Source organism: Rana temporaria, chromosome 11 (genome assembly GCF_905171775.1).
Source record: "Rana temporaria chromosome 11, aRanTem1.1, whole genome shotgun sequence".
In the NCBI taxonomy this organism is placed as follows: Eukaryota; Metazoa; Chordata; class Amphibia; order Anura; family Ranidae; genus Rana; species Rana temporaria.
The window spans coordinates 157,748,883-157,771,756 of record NC_053499.1 but is presented as its reverse complement, the minus strand read 5'-3'; the positions used below and the strand labels follow the sequence as shown (position 1 = coordinate 157,771,756).

Below are 22,874 nucleotides of genomic sequence, written 5' to 3'. Positions count from 1 at the left end.
CCAATCTAGTAAACAATTTTTCTCTTCCATTCATGGACGGACACAACAGCCTTTGACCTTAGGGTTATATCCGCTTCCTTAAGGTCAAAGGCTGCTGTGTCCGTCCATGAACTCAGAGAAATGGATTTTACGGTGAGTACAAAAATCCTTTTTTTTTTTTGTGATCTTTGACCCCAGACCTCAAAGAGGACCTGTCATCCTTATTTCTATTACAAGGGATGTTTACATAGCGGGAATGTGATATTGCGATGAGCAATCTGGCACTTTGTGGGAACCAGTCATTCTTAATACGGCGATCAGTGCTAAAAAAAAAAAAATATGCACTGTCACTGTACGAATGACACTGGCTGGGAAGGGGTTAAACATCTAGGGGATGATCAAGGGGTTAAATGTGCGCCTAGCCAGTGTTCTTGTGTACTGTGTGTGCCTAGCCAGTGTTCTTGTGTACTGTGTGTGCCTAGCCAGTGTTCTTGTGTACTGTGTGTGCCTAGCCAGTGTTCTTGTGTACTGTGTGCGCCTAGCCAGTGTTCTTGTGTACCGTGTGTGCGCGCGCCTAGCCAGTGTTCTTGTGTACTGTGTGTGCCTAGCCAGTGTTCTTGTGTACCGTGTGTGCGCGCCCCTAGCCAGTGTTCTTGTGTACCGTGTGTGCCTAGCCAGTGTTCTTGTGTACTGTGTGTGCGCGCGCGCGCCTAGCCAGTGTTCTTGTGTACTGTGTGCGCCTAGCCAGTGTTCTTGTGTACCGTGTGTGCCTAGCCAGTGTTCTTGTGTACTGTGTGTGCGCGCGCGCGCCTAGCCAGTGTTCTTGTGTACTGTGTGCGCCTAGCCAGTGTTCTTGTGTACTGTGTGTGCCTAGCCAGTGTTCTTGTGTACTGTGTGTGCCTAGCCAGTGTTCTTGTGTACTGTGTGCGCCTAGCCAGTGTTCTTGTGTACCGTGTGCGCCTAGCCAGTGTTCTTGTGTACTGTGTGTGCCTAGCCAGTGTTCTTGTGTACCGTGTGCGCCTAGCCAGTGTTCTTGTGTACCGTGTGCGCCTAGCCAGTGTTCTTGTGTACTGTGTGCCCTGCGTTTTTTAAGGGATGTGCCCTGCAGAGAAACAAATAAAAAAGGAATACATGCTAGTGTGTTTTGCTTTTGAAACATGCATTTTTATTTATTTTTTATCTTTTTTATTTCTATTGCTATAAATGACACCATAATCCTAACTGTATATTCTCATTTAAGAGCATGCATACTGTGCCAGGTCCCTTATAGAGGGGAAGGAGCTTTCTGGTCTGGGGGCCATTCTCTGGGTTCAGCATCACCATCTTATGGCCAATGATGGAAGTGCAGCTTCTTTTCAAGAATGCGTTGTGTATACTGCGGAGCACGATAACAAACAACCCACCAATCATGGAGCTGCTTCTGATGGTACGACAGAATATGTTTTATACTAACAGCCCTTCTCACACCGCTATTCCTGCAATGGTTGTGCTGCAATTAGACTTAAGCCTCGTACACACGGGCCGCAGTTTGGAGACCACTGGTATAGACCAGGGGTCTTCAAACTACGGCCCTCCAGTTGTTCAGGAACTACAATTCCCATCATGCCTAGTCATGTCTGTGAATGTCAGTGTGTTGCAATGCCTCATGGGATGTGTAGTTCTACAACAGCTGGCGGGCCATAGTTTGAGGAACCCTGGTATAGACGGTTGGATTATCCGACAAAACCCTTTCATCACAATTGTAGTCGGAATATCCGATTGTGTGTACGGGCCTTTAGGCCCCTTTCACACTACTGCGACTTTGCCGCGATTTCAGGGAATGCCTATGTAAACATGGGGTCTATGGACCTCAACTCACATCAAAGTTAGACTAAAATAGTACAGAGACTACTTTTTAAGTCCGTGCGACTTGAAGTTGCACAAATATGAACGGTACTCATTGGAAATCATGGGGTACGACTTGTCATGCGACTTTGCAGTCCCAGGTCGCACACGTGTGAAAGGGGCCATACGAAAACTTCCTTTGGTCCTCCACTGGTCTGAACCTTTTTTGGAAAAATATTCCTCATTCCAGCTGGAGATTGACAGTCAAAAATTAACATAATTGAGTCTAAATACGTATTTATCGGCGTATACCGCACACTTTTTTCCCCTTGAAATAAGGGGAAAATCGTGGGTGCGCAATATACGCCGATACCCGCGCTGAGTTTGAACTGTGCCGCCGACATATACCGAGCGCAGTACACTCGGGTACATTCGGCCAGGCTCGGCTTCGCTCGCGGTCACGCTCTGTGACGCCTCCTAGCCTTAATGCGTGAGAAGCCGAGCGTACTGCGATCGGTATATGTCGGCGGCGGCGTTCAAACAGCGCGGGGATTCGACTCAGAGGCAGCGCGGGAGGACACCACCAAGGCCGCAGACGGACCGGACAAATTTCCCTTCTAGGTTGGGGGTGCGCGCAATACCCCGATAAATACGGTAATTGTAATCACAAATCTGTTGTTTTTCTTTTGCAGATCTCATTTTCCTTTGTGTAAACATGTCACACGAAGAACTCTATTATGCCAGGAAATGTCACTCCTTTCTGACTGGGATTATCTTGGACTCCCTAGAACAGAGGGACCCCAAATCCACTACTCTGTGTGTGGCGGGTCTTGTGAGCATGTTGTGGGTAAGCATCATACGTGAATAAAAGGCACATGGTGATGGCTACAATCTGATGGTTGTGTCTGTGTTACACATAGCAAGCAATCAGATCCAAACTGTCTTTTGTTTTTGTAAGTGCAGCTTAGACTGATGTCACCTTTGTGATTCTGTCGTCCCCTGACAACTCACCAGTGACAGGATTGATTTAGAGCAGTGGTCTCCAAACTGATGTGGCCCTTTGCTTGTATCCGACCCTTGGGACACTATTTCATCCACCAATACCAACACTGAGGCATAATTCCCCCCCACTGACACCAATAAAGAGGCACAATCCCTCCCAATGACACCAATTATGGGGCACAATTCCTTCCACTGACACTAAAAGTGGGGCATTGTTTTTTTCCCACTGATATTGGGACCTTTTCTACACCCAAGGGCCACAGTCCGGTCCCCCCTAATGTCTGAACAGTTTTAATTTTAGCAGCAAATTTTGATTTAATTTTAGTCTTAGGACTAACATTGCATTTTAGTTTTTGTCTTCTGCAATTGTTTTAGTCGACTAAATCTCCAGTACATTTTAGGCGACTAAAACTAATTTTAGTCGTCTAAAATCTAATGAGTGTAAATAAATTGTAATGCATTAGTTAACATTTCTCTACAATTTCCAAACTCATTATATACGGCTGGAGTGAAAAATCTAATATGTTATTATTTATGGTATTGAGGTCTGAGCATGCACTACAGACCAGTGGTAATTTTGAAGTCAAATTTCAATTTAGTTTTAGTCTTTTGACTAAAATGCCATTTTAGTTTTAGTCGTCTTTTAGTCATCTCAATTGTTTTATTTATATTTTATTCGACTAAAATAGTATTGTTTTAGTCGACAAAATTAACACTGTGTCTGAAGGACCTTAAACTGGCCCTTTGATTTTGGAGACCCCTGATTTAGAGGGCACAAAAAATACTTACCTTTATGTACAGCGTAGTGCCGGGGTAGATTCTGTAGATTTTGTATCAGCTGGGGAGCAGTGCTGCACAAGAAGGTGAACATTTTTCTGGTGATCCGGTCCCTGCCAAATCTTTGCTAGCTACAAGATCGCAAGTGGGCATTAGAAAGTGAAAGATTTGAGTCTCTCGTGGTAATTTGGTGAACAGGAATGTTTTTACTGCTGTTGTCATTGAAGGCAAAGTTTACCTTTAAAGCGGAGTTCCACCCAAAAGTAGGAGTTCCGCTTATGTTCTCCCTCCGGTGCCACATTTGGCACCTTGGGGGGGGGGGGGGGCACATAGCTGGATATTAAGTTCCCACAGGACCCTTTTTTTTTTTAAACCGGATCAAAATTGCACCACATCCATGTGATCGACTTTCATATAAAACAATGTATTTTCAGATGACATGCAAATCTACGCATTTCGTATCGCATCCGTGTGAATTTATTCTTAAAGAGGTTGTAAAGGTTTGTTTTTTATTTTCTAAATAGGTTTCTTTAAGCTTATGCATTGTTGGTTCACTTACCTTTTCCCTTCTAAATGTTTTTTTTTTCTTTGCCTGAATTTCTCACTTCCTGTTCCTCCTCAGTAAGCTGTTCTGGCTGACTAACTAACCACCACTCGGATGATGGTGTGAAGTTTACTGAGGAACAGGAAGTGAGAAATTCAGACAGACAAAGAAAAAATACATTTAGAAGGGAAATGGAAGGAAAAGGTAAGTGAACCAACAATGCACGAGATTAAAAGGAACCTATTTAGAAAATAAAAAAAACAACCTTTACAACCCCTTTAGGGCTGGGTTCACATTATCTTCGCATGCGTCTCACAGCAGGGGTCCGGAGCGTCCCCGTCCGATTTCAGGCACAAATTTTTGGCTGAATTCGGACCAAAAGACCTGCAGCTCCGATGTGGATTACTGGCTTTTGTTTGTAGACATCTGAATGGGTAACACTGTTCATTACAACCCTCCTTCATTAGCAGTGTGATCTGAACTCTATATGTACTAATCTGCAGGCTTGTCAGATTCCAGCCAGCCAATTTGTAGAGGAATTATTTACCCTGGAAATGTACAGAGATGAGCAGCGCAACAAGGAGACATTACTGAGCTGGATTGAGGTACGTCTTCTTTTACAACACTACCCGGATTTGCTGTGCATTGACTCCCTTGGAAAGGGTTATATGCATTATATGGCACCAACCTATTAAGTAATGCTTTATAGATGAGAGCACAAAAACCGTTCAGTAGAGAATGAAAAGAAACTCTTCTATCTAGGACTTTAATTTATTGATTTGTGTTTGCAGCCCTTTATAAATTTAGAGCGCCACCTAAATACATAAAGCGAGGATCTCCTGTTTACTCGGCAGCCTCTTTTATACAAAGTCCCGCCTCCTGGACCGGCATTGGACCAGTGTTCTGTCTATCATAGCAGCCGGTCCAGGAGGCGGGACTTCGTATTACAGAGGCCACCAAGTAAACAGGAGATCCTCGCTCTATATAATCTGACATGAGGCTGTAGGTGGGCACTCACCCTTATTTTGCTTCTTTATTTAAACTTTAAGGCCCGGATTCTCGTACGAGTTACGCCGGTGTATCTCCAGATACGCCGTCATAACTCTGAGTCCGAGCCGTCGTATCTATGCGCCTGATTCTTAGAATCAGTTACACATAGATTTGTATTAGATCCGACCGGCGTAAGTCTCTTAACCCGCATTGGCTTCTTGCGGGTTAATTTGGAGCATGCGCACTGGGATACTTTCACAGACGGCGAATGCGCCATTTTTCAAAAGTGTCATTTACGTGGGGTCACATGAAATTTACATAACACACGCCCACATTTGAATTAGGCGGGCTTACGCCGGCCTATTTACGTTACGCAGCCGCAACTTTGGTTTGAGAATACGGCACTTGCCTGTAAAAGTTGCGGAGGCGTAACGTAAATAGGATACGTTACGCCCGCACAAAGATACGCGATTCTATGTGAATCCGGCCTAAGTTTTTTTTTTTTTCCCCCTGAAACTTCCCTCTTAAAATTAAAGTGATATTAAGGTTTCCCCTTTTTTTTTTTTAAATAACAAACATCATACTTCCCTCCACTGTGCAGTTTGTTTTGCATAGAGTGACCCCGATCCTCCTGTTATGGGGTCCCACAGCGGCTCCTCCCCGATTTAGATAACCCCCCTCTGGGAAGCTCTCTCCCGAGGGGGTTACCTTGTGGGAGAGCTCCTGTGTCATACACTCGGCGAGAGCCAATGGCTGCGCTGCTATAAATCTATCCAATGAAGAGCCGAGAACTCGAGAGAGTGACAATCTGAACCATGGATAGAGGCAAGGGAGATTGACGGATGTCTAAATGTACCTCTAACTGTTTTTAGGCAGAGGAGTAGAGTGTTTGCATACACAATACATAAACTGTTCATATGTACAATCAACCTATGATGGATTTTTATTTTTCCAGCTTACTCTGCCATATGCCAAGAGACTCAGCCAGTGCATTACTGTAATGCTCCAGAAGCGCTGTCACAAGTCTGCCTCGTGCTGTTCTCTAAGAAAAGTCCTGAACTGATGCAACAGTTAAGTCAGATATTTGTGTGTTTTAAAAAGGTCTTAGAAATGTTAGGATTGGTAAAGACGATTATCTTCAAGTATAGAGCGGGATAGTCTGGTTATGTTTAATGAGACGGTAACTTTAGAAATGACTGAAAAACAAACTGCTTTTTTTTTTTTCTTGTGCCAAGTTTATTAATGGTGTGTAATAAATGGCATTCATTGTTCTTTAAGGCGGCCCTTTTTTTTTCTTGTGAAAAATGTATCTAAGTTAATATGACCCTACTGTGAAGTGCCACAAGGTGCTGGTAACTATGGGGGCCAGGGCTAGGTACAGTAGGTTTACAGGGGTTGTAAAGGTACAATTTTTTTTTCCCTAAATGTCTTCCTTTCCCTTAGTGCAGTCCTCCTTCACTTACCTCATCCTTCCATTTTGCTTTTAAATGTCCTTATTTCTTCTGAGAAATACCTCAGAAATACTCGGGGACAGCTCGGCTGATCTCTGGAACGGAGTATTTCCGAACCGCTTAGAGTGTAACCAGCGCCCCCGCACCTCTGGCCAAATGCGGTACTGCACACCCCCATTGGCTTTGAATTCTGCTCGTTTTGAGAGAAAACACTCGCAAACAGAGTCAGGATAAAAAGAAAAAAAGTTGATTGTCTTTCAAAATGCACGTTAAAGCGGGAGTTCACCCGAAAAGTTAATTTTTAACATTAGATTGAGGCTCATTTTGTCTAGGGGAATCAGGTATTTTTTTTTTAAATCGAAGCAGTACTTACCGTTTTAGAGAGCGATCTTCTCCGCCGCTTCCGGGTATGGGCGTTCCTATTTGATTGACAGGCTTCCGACGGTCGCATACATTGCGTCACGATTTTCCGAAAGAAGCCGAACGTCGGTGCGCAGGCGCCGTATAGAGCCGCACCGACATTTGGCTTCTTTCGGGCTACTCGTGACGCGATGTATGCGACCGTCGGAAGCCTGTCAAATAGGAACGCCCAGTCCCGAAGACCATACCCGTAAGCGGCGGAGAAGATCGCTCTCTAAAAACGTTAAAGGAGTTCTCTGACCTAAAACTTTTAACCCCCGCTGTGCCCGGGCTGTAAAAATATACAAAATAAACTGTCACTTACCTGCCTACGATCCCCCGTTGTTCCGATATCGCCGTCCCGTTCTCCGGGCCCGGTCTCTTCCGCTTCCTGTGTGTCGGTGACTCATAGTGCGCTAAGCTTATCAGCGGCCGCAACGGGACATTGCTGAGGCCGCTGATAGGCTGAGCGCACTATGAGTCACCGACACACAGGAAGCGGAAGGGGCCCGGGACCGGAGAACGGGACGGCGATATCGGAACAACGGGGGATCGTAGGCAGGTAAGTGAAAGTTTATTTTGTATATTTTTACAGCCCGGGCACAGCGGGGGTTAAAAGTTTTAGGTCAGAGAACTCCTTTAAGTACTGCTTCGTTTTTAAAAAAACTACCCGATTCCTCTAGACAAAATGAGCATCAATCTGTTAAAAAAATAAATTCGGGTGAACTCCCGCTTTAACCTCGTTCCTCGTAAACCAAGGTTCCACTGTCTTATTGGCCGGTCCAAGGTTGGCCCACAGGCGCGTTCATTTTTTTCTACCTGAAAGGAAACAGCCGCCTTGTTGGGCACTTTTCACATCGGCTCTAAACACACACTACAGGATGGAACTCATGAAAAGTTACTAAATAAACCTACAAACTCAAATCTGCAAGAACTGAAATAAATCCGTTTATTCAGATTGAAGTATTATCTCCAGTAAATAAATTATTTCTAGTTTGGGAACAAAAGAACTATAACAAAATAAGACACTCATCAAAAATTCCAGTTTAACATGAAAAAAAAGACATAAAATGTTATTTAAATACATATCTTGCAAAAAAAATTATTCTTCAATAAACTTTACAAACTGTGCAGCTTTAACAGGAGAACTCGGCACCATGCAGCACATAGAACGGTGTCTGCTGGTATATTAAACTATATACAGGAATAGAGAAATATTACACATTAACAAGTCGCTAACGAGGCGGTTAGAACATAGAAACGTCGCTGGGACCCGGAGGCTGGAGTTCAAATCCGGAAAATCACCCGTTCATACCTACAAGAGAGGAAGAGGGTCAGTGAGAGATTCGATCACCACCATACTCTCATATCATGGCTTCTAGAGGTTTTTTTTTCTCAGAATCATTGAACTGTTTTCCAAGTTATTAAAACATTTATCTGCATGTAAGTAAGCCAAAGGATTTTTTTTTTTAGTCTCAAAAGCAGTCGAGACTATCAAATAGGCATTCTGGAAAACCAGCATCTGATCGCCACTGGCTGTGGTTGCCGATCAGTGTGTTCTGGGGGGGGGGGGCAGTCCCCCTGTCAGAAGACAATAGCTCAGCGAGGGAGATAAAGGGGCTGTAAAGCTAACATTCTCCCCCCCCCCCCTAAATAGCTTCCTTTACCTTAGTGCAGTCCTCCTTCACTTACCTCATCCTTCCATTTTGCTTTTAAATGTCCTTATTTCTTCTGAGAAATCCTCACTTCCTGTTCTTCTGTCTAACTCCACACAGTAATGTGAGGTTTTCTCCCTGGTGTGGAGTGTCGTGCTCGACCCCTCCCTTGAGGGGGCGAGAAGGAGGGTCAGGACGCTCTCTACGTTGCAGATAGAGAAAGGAGCCGTGTGTTAGTGGGCGTCCTGACTCTCCTGTAGTCCAAGGGAGGGGGCGAGCACGACACTCCACACCAGGGAGAAAGCCTTGCATTACTGTGGACCAGGGAGAAAGCCTTGCAATAAGGACATTTAATAGCAAAATGGAAGGATGAGGTAAGTGAAGGAGGACTGCACTAAGGGAAAGAAAGACATATAGGCTGCATTCACACCTAATCGCGGCATTTTGTCCCGCAAATTTCGGCGTTTTGCGGCGACAAAACGCCGCGATTGTAAATGTAGCCTACCCCCAGGTCCACATCTCCTATGCCGAAGCCGCCTGAAAAAAAGGGTCCGGGACTTGTTTTGAGCTTCAGGTGTACGGCGTGGAGATGTGAACCATCTCCATAGAGGGCAATGTAAAATCACCCCTCCAGTGTATTAGGGGCTGCTGCGGCGTCGCGCTTCAGGCGTATATACACCTAGGTGTGAATGGAGCCTTAGGGAATTTTTTTTCCCCTTCCCCCCCAGCAGATTTTGACAGATTAGATGTCAGCAGACACATGTCCTCTGACATCCGCCTCCCCATAGGAGGACGACAATGGATGTCCTGATTGGGTCCGCCTGAGAAAACGGACAGGTGGATAACCTCCCCCCCGATCTCCTACACACTATGGTGTGTGTATTGTGGTATGTTCCAATGATCTAGGCATTTTCCTATAAGACCACCTTTACTGCTGTAGTAAAATGGTTTCCATTGAGTCTGTAGAGTGTATAGATAGAAGATTCAGTGATGGTAACAGACAAACACACAGATTGTGGTCCAGGAAGCGGACACCATACCAGTCAGATAAAAGCAGAAAAGGAGCACTTACTGGAATACGGGTTTTAGGAAGAAGATCAGACAATGGTGGAAGGACTGAGGGAAATGCGGCTTTGATTCTGGAGGAGAGAAGCAGCTATTAGTATAGGAAGCAGTTAGACTTTTAGCCCCTGAGAAGGAAAGTGGTTCAGATGGAGGTGTTATAGGAACGGTCAGCAATGCTATCCTTTTATACGGTTACATGGGGCTACGAAGGGATGAGAATGGTTATTATACAAAAACATGGTTCACAAATTAAAGAGGACTACAACACATGAAGGCAACACTGCCTGGAGCCGCATTACATCCACAATATACAGAATTTTTCATTTCACTCCACAATGAAGGTTTTTTTTTTTTTTTTTTACCTTAAAAAGGAGAAGTCCAGCCTGGGCTTGTTTGGCTGGGCTTCTCCTAATGGTCACAGGAGTGCAATTCGTTTTGCACTCCTGTGACCCGTTTTCAGCAGAGAGCAGTCTGAAGTCCGCTCTCTGCTGAGGTCACAGGAATCAGACCAGGCACGGCGTCATCCCGACAATAAAGTCTGGATTCCCCCCCCTCCCCTCCAGGTGCCTGGACTGATGGCCTTCTCACTGAGAGCCTGAGATGGCCACTCTCCACAGCTCAGCTATATCCCCCTACTCAGCAGGTGACAAGTTCCTGACAGCTGTCCCCACTTAAAACATTCATGTACAAATGCACAGCAGCTGATCCTGATGGGGAGCAACATTCCGCCCAGTTGTCAGATCGCAGCCTATTGCCGGTGTTCTATCGAGAAGTGCCCGGGTCGAACTGCGCATCACAACAGCTGAGTTTACGATCAGCTGTTGAGACTGCGCCTGCCCACAATAGCAGCCACTTCTTGATAGAGCACTGTGCGCTGTCAAGGCACGTTCATGTAGGTGAGGGGCGGATTTTTCCCATGATGGGGCTGGATTATTAAATGATGGGCAGTGCTGCCAACATGGGGGCGGATTTTTTTTAATTATGCCCAGTGCTGCCAAACACATAGGCCCAGATTCAGGTAGGGGCGCGCACTGATACGGCGGCGCAGCGTATCGTTTTTACGCTACGCCTCCGTAAATTACTGGAGCTACGCTGCATTCACGAAGCATTTGCTCCGTAATTTGCGGTATCGTAAAAGCGGCTGGTGTAAGCGCGCGTAATTTAAATGATCCCTAGGGGGCGTGGATCATTTAAATTAGGCGCGTTCCCGCGCCGAACGTACTGCGCATGCTCCGTCGGGAAAATTTCCCGACGTGCATTGCGGTAAATGACGTCGCAAGGACGTCATTGGCTTCGACGTGAACGTAAATGGAGTCCAGCGCCATTCACGAACGAGTTACGCAAAATTTGAAAATCGCGACGTGGGAACGACGTCCATACTTACCATTGGCTGCGCCTCCTAATAGCAGGAGCAGCCTTATGGCGAAAACGACGTACGCAAATGACGTAAAAAACGAGCGCCGGCCGCGTGTACGTTTGTGAATCGGCGCAAGTATGCAATTTGCATACTCTACGCTGATAACTACCGGAGCGCCACCTAGCGGCCACCGTAAGAATGCACCCTAAGATACGACGGCGTAAGAGAATTATGCCAGTCGTATCTTAGGCTACAGTCGGCGTATCTAGCTTTCTGAATACAGAAAGTAGATACGCCAGCACAACTTAGCAATTACGCGGCGTATCTATGGATACGCCAACGTAATTGCTACCTGAATCTACCCCATAGTTTTTTGATACAAAAACCCGCCCTTCAGTTTACTAAACACGCCCTGCAAAAGCGTCCAGGAAGAATAGCAAAAAAAAAAAAAATATGTTTTGCAGCACTGCCCATCATTTAAATAATCCGCCCCTCACCCACATGGACACGCCTCGGCCGCGCTGGGCACAATCTGACAGAAAAAATTCTTCCGTCTGCTATTGTGTGCAGGCGCCATCACAACAGCTGATCGTAAACTCGGCTGATGTGCATGCGCAGTACGTCCCAGGCACTATTCGATAAGGGGGGGGGGGGGGGCACCCAATGTGATGCCGACTTTGCAGCACCGATTTCCAAAAGTAGTTCCTACACTGCTTTTGGGGACATCAACAGACATCTGTGCATGAACCCGAACAGATGTCTTCCAAGTCGGACTGAAATGCGGCTTTGAAAACGTGCGAGTTCAGATGAAGTCGCATGATTTCTGAGCCGCGTTCAATATGAACGAGGGGCTCCAGGACACAAGGGAAATGTGCACAGCATGGCAAAGGCTTCATCCCCCACATGTATGAAATGGGTAACCTACTCATTTTATACATGAAATTACCCACCTATACATTCCCTTTAAATGACATCAGGAGTAACAAATTATTGCAATTTGTACCGTATGTGCTACAAGAATGTACCGGTACTTACTGCAGAAATGTACTGCCGGTTGAGAAACCTGGATTTTTCTACCACCGGGGGGGCGACGCCAGAACTGTTCCTCCTCTCGGGAAAGGTGTACTGTGCTGAGGGGTCGCAGGGAGAGGTAGCATCTTCCGAAAGATTGTCCTGGGGGATTCCGGAGACACAGCCGCTATCCGATCCGCTGGAGCCGCCTCCAGACATACACTGCGAAGACTCCGAACTCTCTGTAGCTGGAAATGAACACAATCTCATTACTTATCCCCCTTAACCTCTTTGTTACAAGGTACAACACTGAAGCCGTAGCACCACACATACTCATGGAAGGCTGACTGCAGCTCGTCTCGTTCTCCAGCTCATCTTCCTCCAGGCAGCTGCTGGTCTCGAAGGGCCTGTTGGCGGAAAGAACTCCAGGCAGAAGGGTCTGATTCACATACATGTGCAGGTTCAGAGGTCCCAACAATGAAGCAGACGAGGGTCCACAGGCAGAAGGCACTGAGTTACAAGTGATGGGTGCCTGGGTCCTTTTATAAGGGTCCGAGTGGTCAAACAAAGATACGGCGATGGAGGCTCGAGTTCTGGCCCCTGAAAACAAGAAAATGGGATATTTTTATCAAAGCAAAGGAGTAATTGACTCCAGGTTCTTGGCTTAAAAGGGTTAGTCCAGCTGTACCCAAAACTGACTATTCAGATAACTGCAGTTGAATAATACCCTTGCTAGGGCCAGTGATGGCGAACGTTGGCACCCCAGATGTTTTGGAACTACATTTCCCATGATGCTCAAGCACTCTGCATTGTAATTGAGCATCATGGGAAATGTAGTTCCAAAACATCTGGGGTGCCGACGTTCGCCATCACTGGTGTAGGCCATTTGCATAACTTTCAAAGCCTGGAGGGAAAACTCCCAGAGATGGCATCATCCATTGTTAGAGCCTCCCAGCCATTACTGGCAATGGTAAACCAACCCTTTAAGACCCAACTGAAGCCAGGGAAACAACACCATGTTTATCTGACTAAACACTAAATTATTGCAGATCTGGAAGAAATACACAAAGATAACAGAGATTCAAGGAATAATACACACGATGAAAGGTCTATTTACAATGTTTGTTTATCCCGAAGTTCAGATTAAAGACAAGTTACTAACGAATGTGAGAATAGAAGTGGAGTTGATAAAGTTCATGAAATTCCTGTGGATTTTGTTCTGCCTGTAATAACATTGTCACCAAAATAACTTTCCCATCTGATCTTGCTGTATTGTGGATCTCTGATTTTTTTCTCTCTCACACAAACGCTAGAGAGGGAATCTCACCTCTGCCTTTCATGATGTAATCAATAGCGCGGTTGTTTATGGCGGCGTCGCTCGGCTTTATGTCCAGGAACGGCTTGTTGCCGACGCCCATAGAGACCATTTCCTGCATGCGGATCTCTGGAGGGGGAAAATAAATGTTAATGAAATACTGAAACCCTTAACAACATAACACGGTTATAATTGAGTTGTAATCAATATAGGAAGTCGTTTAGAGCTTTTCATAGATGCCGCAAGCGCACCGACGTCCAGCCTACCTCCCTGTCTACATCCCAATTCCTGGCGGTCACTGCACCTCATTTTGTAAGGCCTTGTACAAATGGGTGAACTCTACAGTGTGCGATTGTCTTAGATAAGAGCACCAAGTGCCATTTCTATCTGCAGCACCCACATGGATGTCAAATAAAAAGCAGAGGCCGTCTCTTTCAGCTTCTGCATCCCAATTGACATGAATGGGACTGCCTGCACGCTGATCCACAGAACACCTGTGCATCCCGTGGTGTTAAAAACACATCTCAACTATGAGGTTTTACCCCCCCCCCCCCTCTACAAATATAAATGAGCCCTTACTGTCCTGAACACCCTACAAGGCCGCTTTTACACTGATGCACCCGCAGCTTTTCTGTGAGTTAGCTGTGCTTTGTCGTTGACGTCTATTATATCCTGTGGGGTGTGGCGCACTTTCTGAAAGCTCACCAAACCCGAAGGATAAAATAGAAGTGCGCTTCCCTGGCTTGAGGTCAAAGGCCGTATCAAAAGGCTCCAAGGGCCACAGGTTGAGCACCCCCTGCTGTAAAAACTGGTCTAGTTACACAGAGCCAAGGTTCTTCAAAAATTAAATGCCCGTATTCATCAGCATATAACACGCACCCTAACTTTAAGACCCCTTTCACACTGGGGCGTTATTCAATTGTTTTTCGAGCGTTATTTGAGCAAAGCCTCATCTGCAATCCCAAAGTGCTGGTAAAGCACCGTTAAGACCCTAAAGTTTTAGGGCGTTTTTGCAGTGCCTCAGTGTGATAGGGTAAGGAGTTTTTACAGCGCTTTCAATTCATTTCAATGGAGAGGGGCGTTATCGGAGCGTTTTTTTTCAGCGCCCAAAAGCTGCTCCAAAGATGCTGCTTGCAGGACTTTTCTCAACGCCCCGCCAAGCATGGAGAGCGTTTTAATAGCGCTATTTTTAACACTAAAACGCTGTAAAAACGCTTGTGTGAAAGGGGTCCAAGGCCTCGTACACACGACCGAACATGTCCGATGAAACTGGTCCGCGGACATGTTGGGTCGTGTGTAGGGCCGACCGGACAATTTTCCGGCCTAGCGGACAGGTTTCCAGCGGACAAAAGTTTCTTAGCATGCTAAGAAACATGTCTGCTGGAAAGCTGTCCGTCGGACATGTCGGATGGTCAGTACGACTCATCGGACATGTCCGCTGGCCCGAAATCCCGTGCACGCGTCGAAGTGATTTGACGCATGCGTGAAAGCATTGAACTTCCGGGTTCGCGATCGTCGCCGCCACATCACCGCGTTTTCTGTCCGCGGGGAATTTGGTCCGATGGTGTGTACACACATCAAACCAAATTCTCCCAGCAGACATGTCCGATGAAAACGGTCCGCGGACTGTTTTCATCAGACATGTCTTGTCGTGTGTACGAGGCCTAAGAGGGAAGTTTCGGGGAGGCGTATAACACACAGGCACAGTTTACCCTCTATTTTCAAGCCCTATACACACGGGCCAGAATCTCGTCAGAAAAAAAAAACTGTTTTTCCCTGACAAGATTCTTGGCATGAATCTTTTGCCGCCCGAGTGTACAGACACTCCATTCAAAAGAACCTTGGTTCTTTTGAATGGCAAGAACGCGGCGACGTCATTGCGTACGACGAGCATGCACTCGGCACATTCGATGCCGTCGCCGCCATCTTGCTGCACCCTACCTATGCCTAGGAAGCTAAGGCGCATGCGTCCAAGTCATTTCGAGCACGCGTGGGTTTCCACAGCGACAGGCAAGTATACACACGCTCGGGTTTCTCGGCGGGAAAACACTGCCGAGAAAATAGAGAGCAGGTTCTCCATTTTTCTCGTCGAGATTTTAGGCAGTTTTCTTGACGAGAAACCTGAAAGCCTCGTACACACGCTCGGTATACTCAGCAAGAAAGCTCTGCCAGCAGTTTTCTTGCTGAGTAAACCGGGCGTGTGTATGAGGCTTAAGAGTAAAAAAGTAATAAATACAGTATGTATACTTCTGTACGCCAATAATGTGATGGATGCAATATTCTATCAAAAAAAAAAATGTCACGATAATTTATTTGGGTCGTCTGTCATTTAAAGCATACAATACAGTACACCTGAACCTCCTGATGAAGCTTTTTGAAGCAAAACATGTAGAGTGGCAGTGTCTGTATATGCCTTGAATATAACAAATGATATAATACAGAATTTGTATCATGTTTTACGGTTGTGATAACATTTATTACATTTTATCAATTGTAATCTACTTCTTGACCCGACACCTAAAAAGTCCCCAGGTTTATTCCTCTTCCCTCTTTTTCATACGATTATATTGGGATGTGGTGTCCTCCCTGATCTCCCTCACTTCCAAAAAAAGGTTCTTGGCCACATGACAACGCTCACTGCATGGCATTGTAGGGGTTAAGAGAAAGAGCCACATGGGGGGGGGGGCTGCTGCCCCCCCACACCCCACTACCTTAATACCTAGACATATTTTTCTCTTTACTATAGCAGGTGAATAAACAGAAACCAAGCTGGGGGGGGGGGGGGGGGGGCTACTATATGAACATGGAAGGACAAAGTGCCTGTTCACTTTAAGGACACCCAAACAATATTACAGATATTCGTGCAAATCAACACCTTTATTCCGGTTCGCTTGCTGCCAAAGGATTTCGGCAATGTCCGCCGTCCAGGCTTGCTTGACATCATTGCTGCTTGCTTGTAGAATGTGCGTGTCGTTGGATTTACGTCTCCTGAACCAGATTTCGAAACGCAGTCCGCTGTCCCCCGAGTTCTCAGTCAAGCCGATATCTGCGGTCTGTCAACCAGAAAAAAAATAAAAAAAAAATAAAACTGCAATGAACAGCCAAATCCAAATTCCAGAAAAAAAATAGCCTTACAAAAATAAGAGAGTCAGATAACGTCTGGAGCCAAGCGAGAACTTGAGCTAAAAGTATAAGTGTAAAAATAGGACATTGTACGGAGATCTGCTCGTTACTTTGTATCTTTTCAGATGTTCCAAAATATTCTATGACCTTCTACAAGATGACCCGGGTCTGAGAAATCCGTAACATGTGCAATGCGGACCCACCCATACCAGACGCCTATTTCTGTGCGGCCATCAGAGATTCTTGTTCACTTGTATCCCGTTTAAGGACAGAAGGATGTCATAATCTAACAATAAATCGGGGGGTCCAAACTTTTTCCAAAGCGGGCCAGATTTGATGAAGTGGGCCGACCATTCTGCCTGACATTCTTTGAATCGATAAAATTAAATGCAAATTAACTAATACACGGCCCAACAAGAATTCTCTTGCCTTAGTGGCTGTGTGTGGTGAAGAGTCCAAGGATGAGCTCGGGCGTGTTATTTGGATACATCGGCCCGTATTCAGATAAGAGTTCCGACGGCATATCTCCAGATACGCCGTCGTAACTCTGAGTGTGCGGCGTCGTATCTATGCGCCCGATTCTTAGAATCAGTTACGCATAGATTTCCCTAAGATCCAACCGGCGCAAGTCTCTTACACTGTGGTATCTTAGTTGCATATTTACGCTGGACGCTAGGTTGCGCTTCCGTATATTTACGCGTTGAATATGCAAATTAGGTAGATACGCCGATTCAGAAACGTCCGTCCGACGCATTTTTTTTACGTCGTTTACGTAAGGCTTTTTCCGGCGTAAAGTTAGCCCTGCTCTATGAGGCGTAGCCAATGTTAAGTATAGACGTCGGGCCAGCGTCGTTGACGCAAGTCGTTCGCGAATAGGGCTTTGCGTAAGTTACGTTCACGTCGATAGCATTGACTATTTGCGGCGTAATTAGGAGCATGCGCACTGGGATACGTTCACGGACGGCGCATGCGCCGTTTGTTAGAAACGTCAATTACGTGGGGGTCACACATAATTTAAATAAAACACGCCCACATCTTCGACATTTGAATTAGGCGGGCTTACGCCGGCCCTTATACACTACGCCGCCGTAACTTCGGCCGCAGAATCTTTCTGAATACCATACGCGGCTCACAAAGTTACGGCGGAGTAGCGCATAAAGATACACATTTGTATCTGAATCTGGGCCATCTAATTTATCCAATTTAACATGCACCTTCACTTTAAGAGGGTGAACTGTATGCAAAATAAGGGTCAGTAGCCACGAATGCAGCCTCACCAGTGCCACGAAGGCAGCCTCACCAGTGCAAAGCATCAGAGGGATCTCATTGTTAAAAGGTATCAGTCAGGAGAAGGGTATAAAAGAATTTCCAAGGCATTAGATATACCATGGAACATGGTGAAGACCGCCATCATCAAGTGAAGGAAATATGGCACAAAGGTGACATTGCCGAGAACTGGACGTCCCTCCAAAATTGGTGAGAAGAAAACTGGTCAGGAAGGCTGCCAAGAGGCTTCCGGCTACATTAAAGGAGCTGCAGGAATATCTGGCAAGTACTGGCTGTGTGGTGACAACAATCTCCCGTATTCGTCATTCGTCTGGGCTATGGAGTAGAGTGGCAAAAACGTAGAAAAACATCCAAGCCCGGCTAAATTTTGCAAAAACACATCTGAAGTCTCCCAAAAGCATACGGGAAAATGTGTTCTGGTCTGAGGAAACCAAGGCTGAACTTTTTGGCCATAATTCCAAAAGATAAGTTTGGCGCAAAAACACTGGACATCACCAAAAGAACACCATACCCACCATGAAGCATGGTGGTGGCATCATCATGCTTTGGGGCATTTTTTTTTCCAACTGGAACAGGGGTCTTAGTCAAGGCAGAGGGAATTATAAAAACAGTTCCAAATACCGGTCAATATTGGCACAAAACCTTCAGGCTTCTGCCAGAAAGCTGAACATGAAGAGGAACTTCATCTTTCAGCATGACAGCGACCCAAAGCATCCATCCAAATCCACAAAGGAATGGCTTCACCAGAAGAAGAGTATAGTTTTGGAATGGCCCAGACCTGAATCCCATTGAAAATCTGTGGGGTGATCTGAAGAGGGCTGTGCACAGGAGATGTCCTCACAATCTGACAGATTTGAGGTAAAAAAAAAAAAAAATCTTAAAGCGGGAGTTCACCCATAAAACAATTTCTCCCCTTAGCTTCCTGCTCGTTCGGTCTAGGGGAATCGGCTATTTGTATTAAAATATGAGCATTACTTACCGTTTTCGAGATGCATCTTCTCCACCGCTTCCGGGTATGGGCTGCGGGACTGGGCGTTCCTTCTTGATTGACAGGCTTCCGACGGTCGCATCCATCGCGTCACGAGTAGCCGAAAGAAGCCGAACGTCGGTGCGGCTCTATACTGCGCCTGCGCACCGACGTTCGGCTTCTTTTGGAAAATCGTGACGCGATGGATGCGACCGTCGGAAGCCTCTCGGAAGACTGTCAATCAAAATAGGAACGCCCATTCCCGCAGCCCATACCCGGAAGCGGCGGAGAAGATACATCTCGTAAACGGTAAGTACGGATCATATTTTAAAACAACTAGCCGATTCCCCTAGACAAAACGAGCATGAATCTAGGGGGAAATAGTGTCATGTGCGGGTGAACCTCCACTTTAAGGCTTCAGAAGCACTTTAATCACAGAAGTAAGAAGTCTACACTTGAATCCAGAGCAGTGGGTGAAGTGCATTAGTCAGAGTCCCCAGGCAGGGTCTCTGTTCATATGAATAAAGCTTCCAGTAAATAAATATTCATGAAATGCAGATTTTTTTTTTCTATAATGGCAATTTATATGGCAATCGGATTTTACACTCACTTTAAATGACCTCTTGTAGATAAAGACATCGAGGCCACCTTCGATCCGCTTCGGTTTGCTGAATAAGATGAGATCTTCGAACAGGAAGACGTGTCTCTGGCACTTCTTGCGCCCCAGCCACACCGTGAACTCGCCCTGCCTCACCAGCTGACCTTGTTCCTTCAGGTTTACCTGTAAATCACAATACAAAGCGGCGAATGTCAGTGTGACTGCGTGTCATCAGTGAGATGAGAGCTTACAAGTGAAACTATACCAGAAAAACATTCCAGTGCCAACAAAAAAAAGGTATCTGGAGTGTGATCCTAGGTACGTAGTCATGTGAAGAGTCCCCTATAGCATTGGTCATCAACCCCGTCCTCAGGGCCCACCAACAGGCCAGGTTTTATGTATTTCCTTGGGGACATACAGACTAGAATACTGCAATCACTGAGGAGCAAATTATATCACCTGTCATGTATTTCAGTTATCTTGCAAACCTGGCACACACACAAACACTATATATATATATATATATATATATATATATATATATATATATATATATATATATATATATATATATATATATATATACACATACACATATATATATATATATACACATACACACACACACACACACACACACACACACAGCTTCGCCCAGGAAAGCAACCAGAGGGCAAACAAGCAACGCTGGAGGCGCTTGCCCGGCAGGGAACCCGATGCGCCTGGCCGGCGGGCGTGATCACGAGCACAGGGGTTTGTGTGTGTAAACGCACAAATCCCCATGCTGTCTGAGGAGAGAAGGACAGATTGTGTCTTTCTACAAAGTAGAAAACACGATCTGTCATCCCCTATAGTGAGTCTCCACCCCCCCCCCCCCAGTTAGAACACATAATAGGGAACACGGTTAACCCCTTTGATCGCCCCCTAGTGGTAACCCCTTCCCTACCAATGACATTTACATAGTAATCAGTGCATATTTATAGCACTGATCGCTCTGTAAATGTTAATTGTCCCAAAAGGTCCGTCGCAATCCTGAGAAAAAAAAAAGAAGAAAATCACAGATCACCGCTATTACTAGTAAAAAAAAAAAAAGGCCATAAATCTTTCCCATAGTTTGCAGACGCTATAACTTTTGCGCAAACCAATCAATATACGCTTATTGCTTTTTTTTTTTTTTTACCAAAAATATGTAGACGAATACATATCGGCCTAAACTGAGGGAAAAAAATATTTTTGTTTTAAAAAAAATTGGGATATTTACTATAGCAAAAAAATAAATAAAAACTATATACCGTATTTATCGGCGTATACCGCGCACTTTTTTGCCCTGAAAAATCGTGGGTGCGCGATATACGTCGATACCCGCGCCGAGTTTGAATACTGCGCCGGCATATACCGAGTGCAGTACACTCGTGTATAGCTGGGCAGACTCGGGTCCTCTCGCGCTCACGTCCTGGACGTACAGGACGTGAGCGCGACAGTAGCCGAGCCTGAGCCGACTCGGTATATGCCGGCGCAGTATTCAAACTCGGCGCGGAAAAGTGGGAAACGAGCGGGACCGCCGGACCCGACGAAGAGGACACCCGAAGCCGCACACGGACGCCGGACCCGACGAGGCCGCTGCGCAAGACACCAAGACTAGGTACAAAAATCTTTTTTCCACAGGAATTTCGGGGCAACTTTAGGGGTGCGCGCTATACCCCGATATATATATAGATATATAAAAGCTCCATTTGTGGGGAAAAAAAGGACATACATTTTGTTTGGGTACAGCATCAAGCGACCGCGCAATTGTCAGTAAAAGCGACGTAGTGCCGTATCACAAAAAAAATGGCCTGGTCATTGGGGCAGCCAAATCCTCCGGGGCTGAAGCGGTTAATTTTAGACTTTAGTTCCGCTTTAAGAGAAGGGGGTCTATATCTCCGCTCTCGAGGCTCCCAAGGCCCTCATGGCGACTCACATCGCAGTCTCGGATGGCATCCATGGCCAGTAGATCGTTGCCGTGGCGAAGCTGGAACTTGACCATCTCCTCAGCAGCGCGCAGATACACAAACTCCTGTTCCTGCGCCTCTCCGCACTCCTTGATCAGATCCTTCAGTAACAAGGCATATTTGCTCATACGCTGGATCGGCTTCAGCAGATAAGAAGCAAGGTCCATCTTGTCTCCCAGCTGACGCTGTTTATACTAAAAAGACAAAAAAACAGGAAATGACCACCGAAGAAAAGGCAACCAGCGTCACATGTGGGGGTAAAACAAGTACAAAGTCATAGCCGGGAAAGTAATGATCTTACTTTAAAAAATATATTCCCGTGGCTGGCGAGTAACAAATCCGACCGCGGCTTGTTCTTGCTGTACAAGGCGTACATCCCGAACTGGTCTTTCTGTACGAAAAAGAGAAAAGTCATTAAGTGGGGGATCTCCAGTCTTTACCATGTTTTGTGAAGGCTGCCCCTCCTCTGCCAATCTCTTTACTGGCTTCCCCCACCCCGCGGGTATGAACGTCATAATACTAACCACAAGGCCATCCACAACATCGTCCCCGGCTACATCACCAACCTCATCTGCAGATATCGCCTAAATCGTCGTCTCCGCTCCTCGCAGCTCTCGTTACCTCCTCCCATGATCTTCTCCAGAGCCTCTCCCATCCTCTGGAACTCCCTACCCCAGTATGTCCGGTCAGCCTCTACCCTGTCCACCTTTAGGCGATCCCTGAAAAACTAAATTTATTCAGGGAAGCCTACTCCACCTAAGAACCGTACCCAGGCCACCTGCATCAGATCATCCCCCACAGCTGTTACCTTTTGTACCACCTCCCCCTCCCATTAGATTATAAGCTCCACGAGCAAGGCCCTCCTGTCCCTTCTGTATTGAACTGTATTGTAACTTATACTGTCCCCCTTTTATTGTAAAGCGCTGCATAAACTGTTGGCGCGATATATATATATATATATATATATATATATATATATATATATATATATACACACACACATATACATACACATTATATATATATATATATATATATATATATATATATATATATATATATATATATATATATATATACACACACACACACACACATATATATATAAACGCGATATTAACGGCGTTAACGCAAACCCATGTTAACGCCGTCAATATTTTTATCGCGCGATTAACGCAGGAGCCCTCGGGGTGGACGTGCAGAGTGTGCAGCGGCGCGGCTTACCTTCTCGCTGGATTCACAGGCAAGTTACTCACCTTGTCCCTGGATCCAGCGATGCCACCCCGCTGTGTGATCGAGCGAGTCCTCCTTGCTTTGCGGGTCCTCCTCGCTCGGCGGGTCCTCCTCGCTCGATTCACAGTGCCTGTGTGCCGCCGAGCTCCGTTCCCTGCGACGTTACGACGCACGGGAGCGGAGAACGGTGCCAAATTCAAAAAAGTAAACAAACACATTACATACAGTATACTGTAATCTTATAGATTACAGTACTGTATGTAAAAAATACACCCCCCCCTTGTCCCTAGTGGTCTGCCCAGTGCC

The 22,874-nt window shown here is 45.9% G+C and overlaps 2 protein-coding genes across 2 annotated transcripts in view; one reads left to right on the top strand and one right to left on the bottom strand.

Annotated features, from left to right (window-relative positions):
- KCTD19 (potassium channel tetramerization domain containing 19) overlaps window positions 1-6,393 on the top strand; it is a 41,097-nt gene extending 34,704 nt beyond the window's left edge. Inside the window, exons 13-16 of the mRNA XM_040329524.1 lie at window positions 1,220-1,405; window positions 2,496-2,650; window positions 4,630-4,731; window positions 6,072-6,393. Of these exons, the coding sequence (XP_040185458.1) occupies window positions 1,220-1,405; window positions 2,496-2,650; window positions 4,630-4,731; window positions 6,072-6,179 (551 nt within the window). The 3' untranslated portion in view covers window positions 6,180-6,393. The remainder of the gene's footprint in view (window positions 1-1,219; window positions 1,406-2,495; window positions 2,651-4,629; window positions 4,732-6,071) is intronic.
- Window positions 6,394-7,892: 1,499 nt separating this feature from the next.
- LOC120917916 (puratrophin-1-like) overlaps window positions 7,893-22,874 on the bottom strand; it is a 113,736-nt gene continuing 98,754 nt past the window's right edge. Inside the window, exons 16-24 of the mRNA XM_040329523.1 lie at window positions 21,637-21,726; window positions 21,305-21,529; window positions 19,357-19,527; window positions 16,245-16,422; window positions 13,382-13,498; window positions 12,388-12,654; window positions 12,079-12,302; window positions 9,694-9,760; window positions 7,893-8,281 (exon numbers count right to left, since the gene is read on the bottom strand). Coding sequence (XP_040185457.1) covers window positions 9,719-9,760; window positions 12,079-12,302; window positions 12,388-12,654; window positions 13,382-13,498; window positions 16,245-16,422; window positions 19,357-19,527; window positions 21,305-21,529; window positions 21,637-21,726 — 1,314 coding nt within the window. The 3' untranslated portion in view covers window positions 7,893-8,281; window positions 9,694-9,718. The remainder of the gene's footprint in view (window positions 8,282-9,693; window positions 9,761-12,078; window positions 12,303-12,387; window positions 12,655-13,381; window positions 13,499-16,244; window positions 16,423-19,356; window positions 19,528-21,304; window positions 21,530-21,636; window positions 21,727-22,874) is intronic.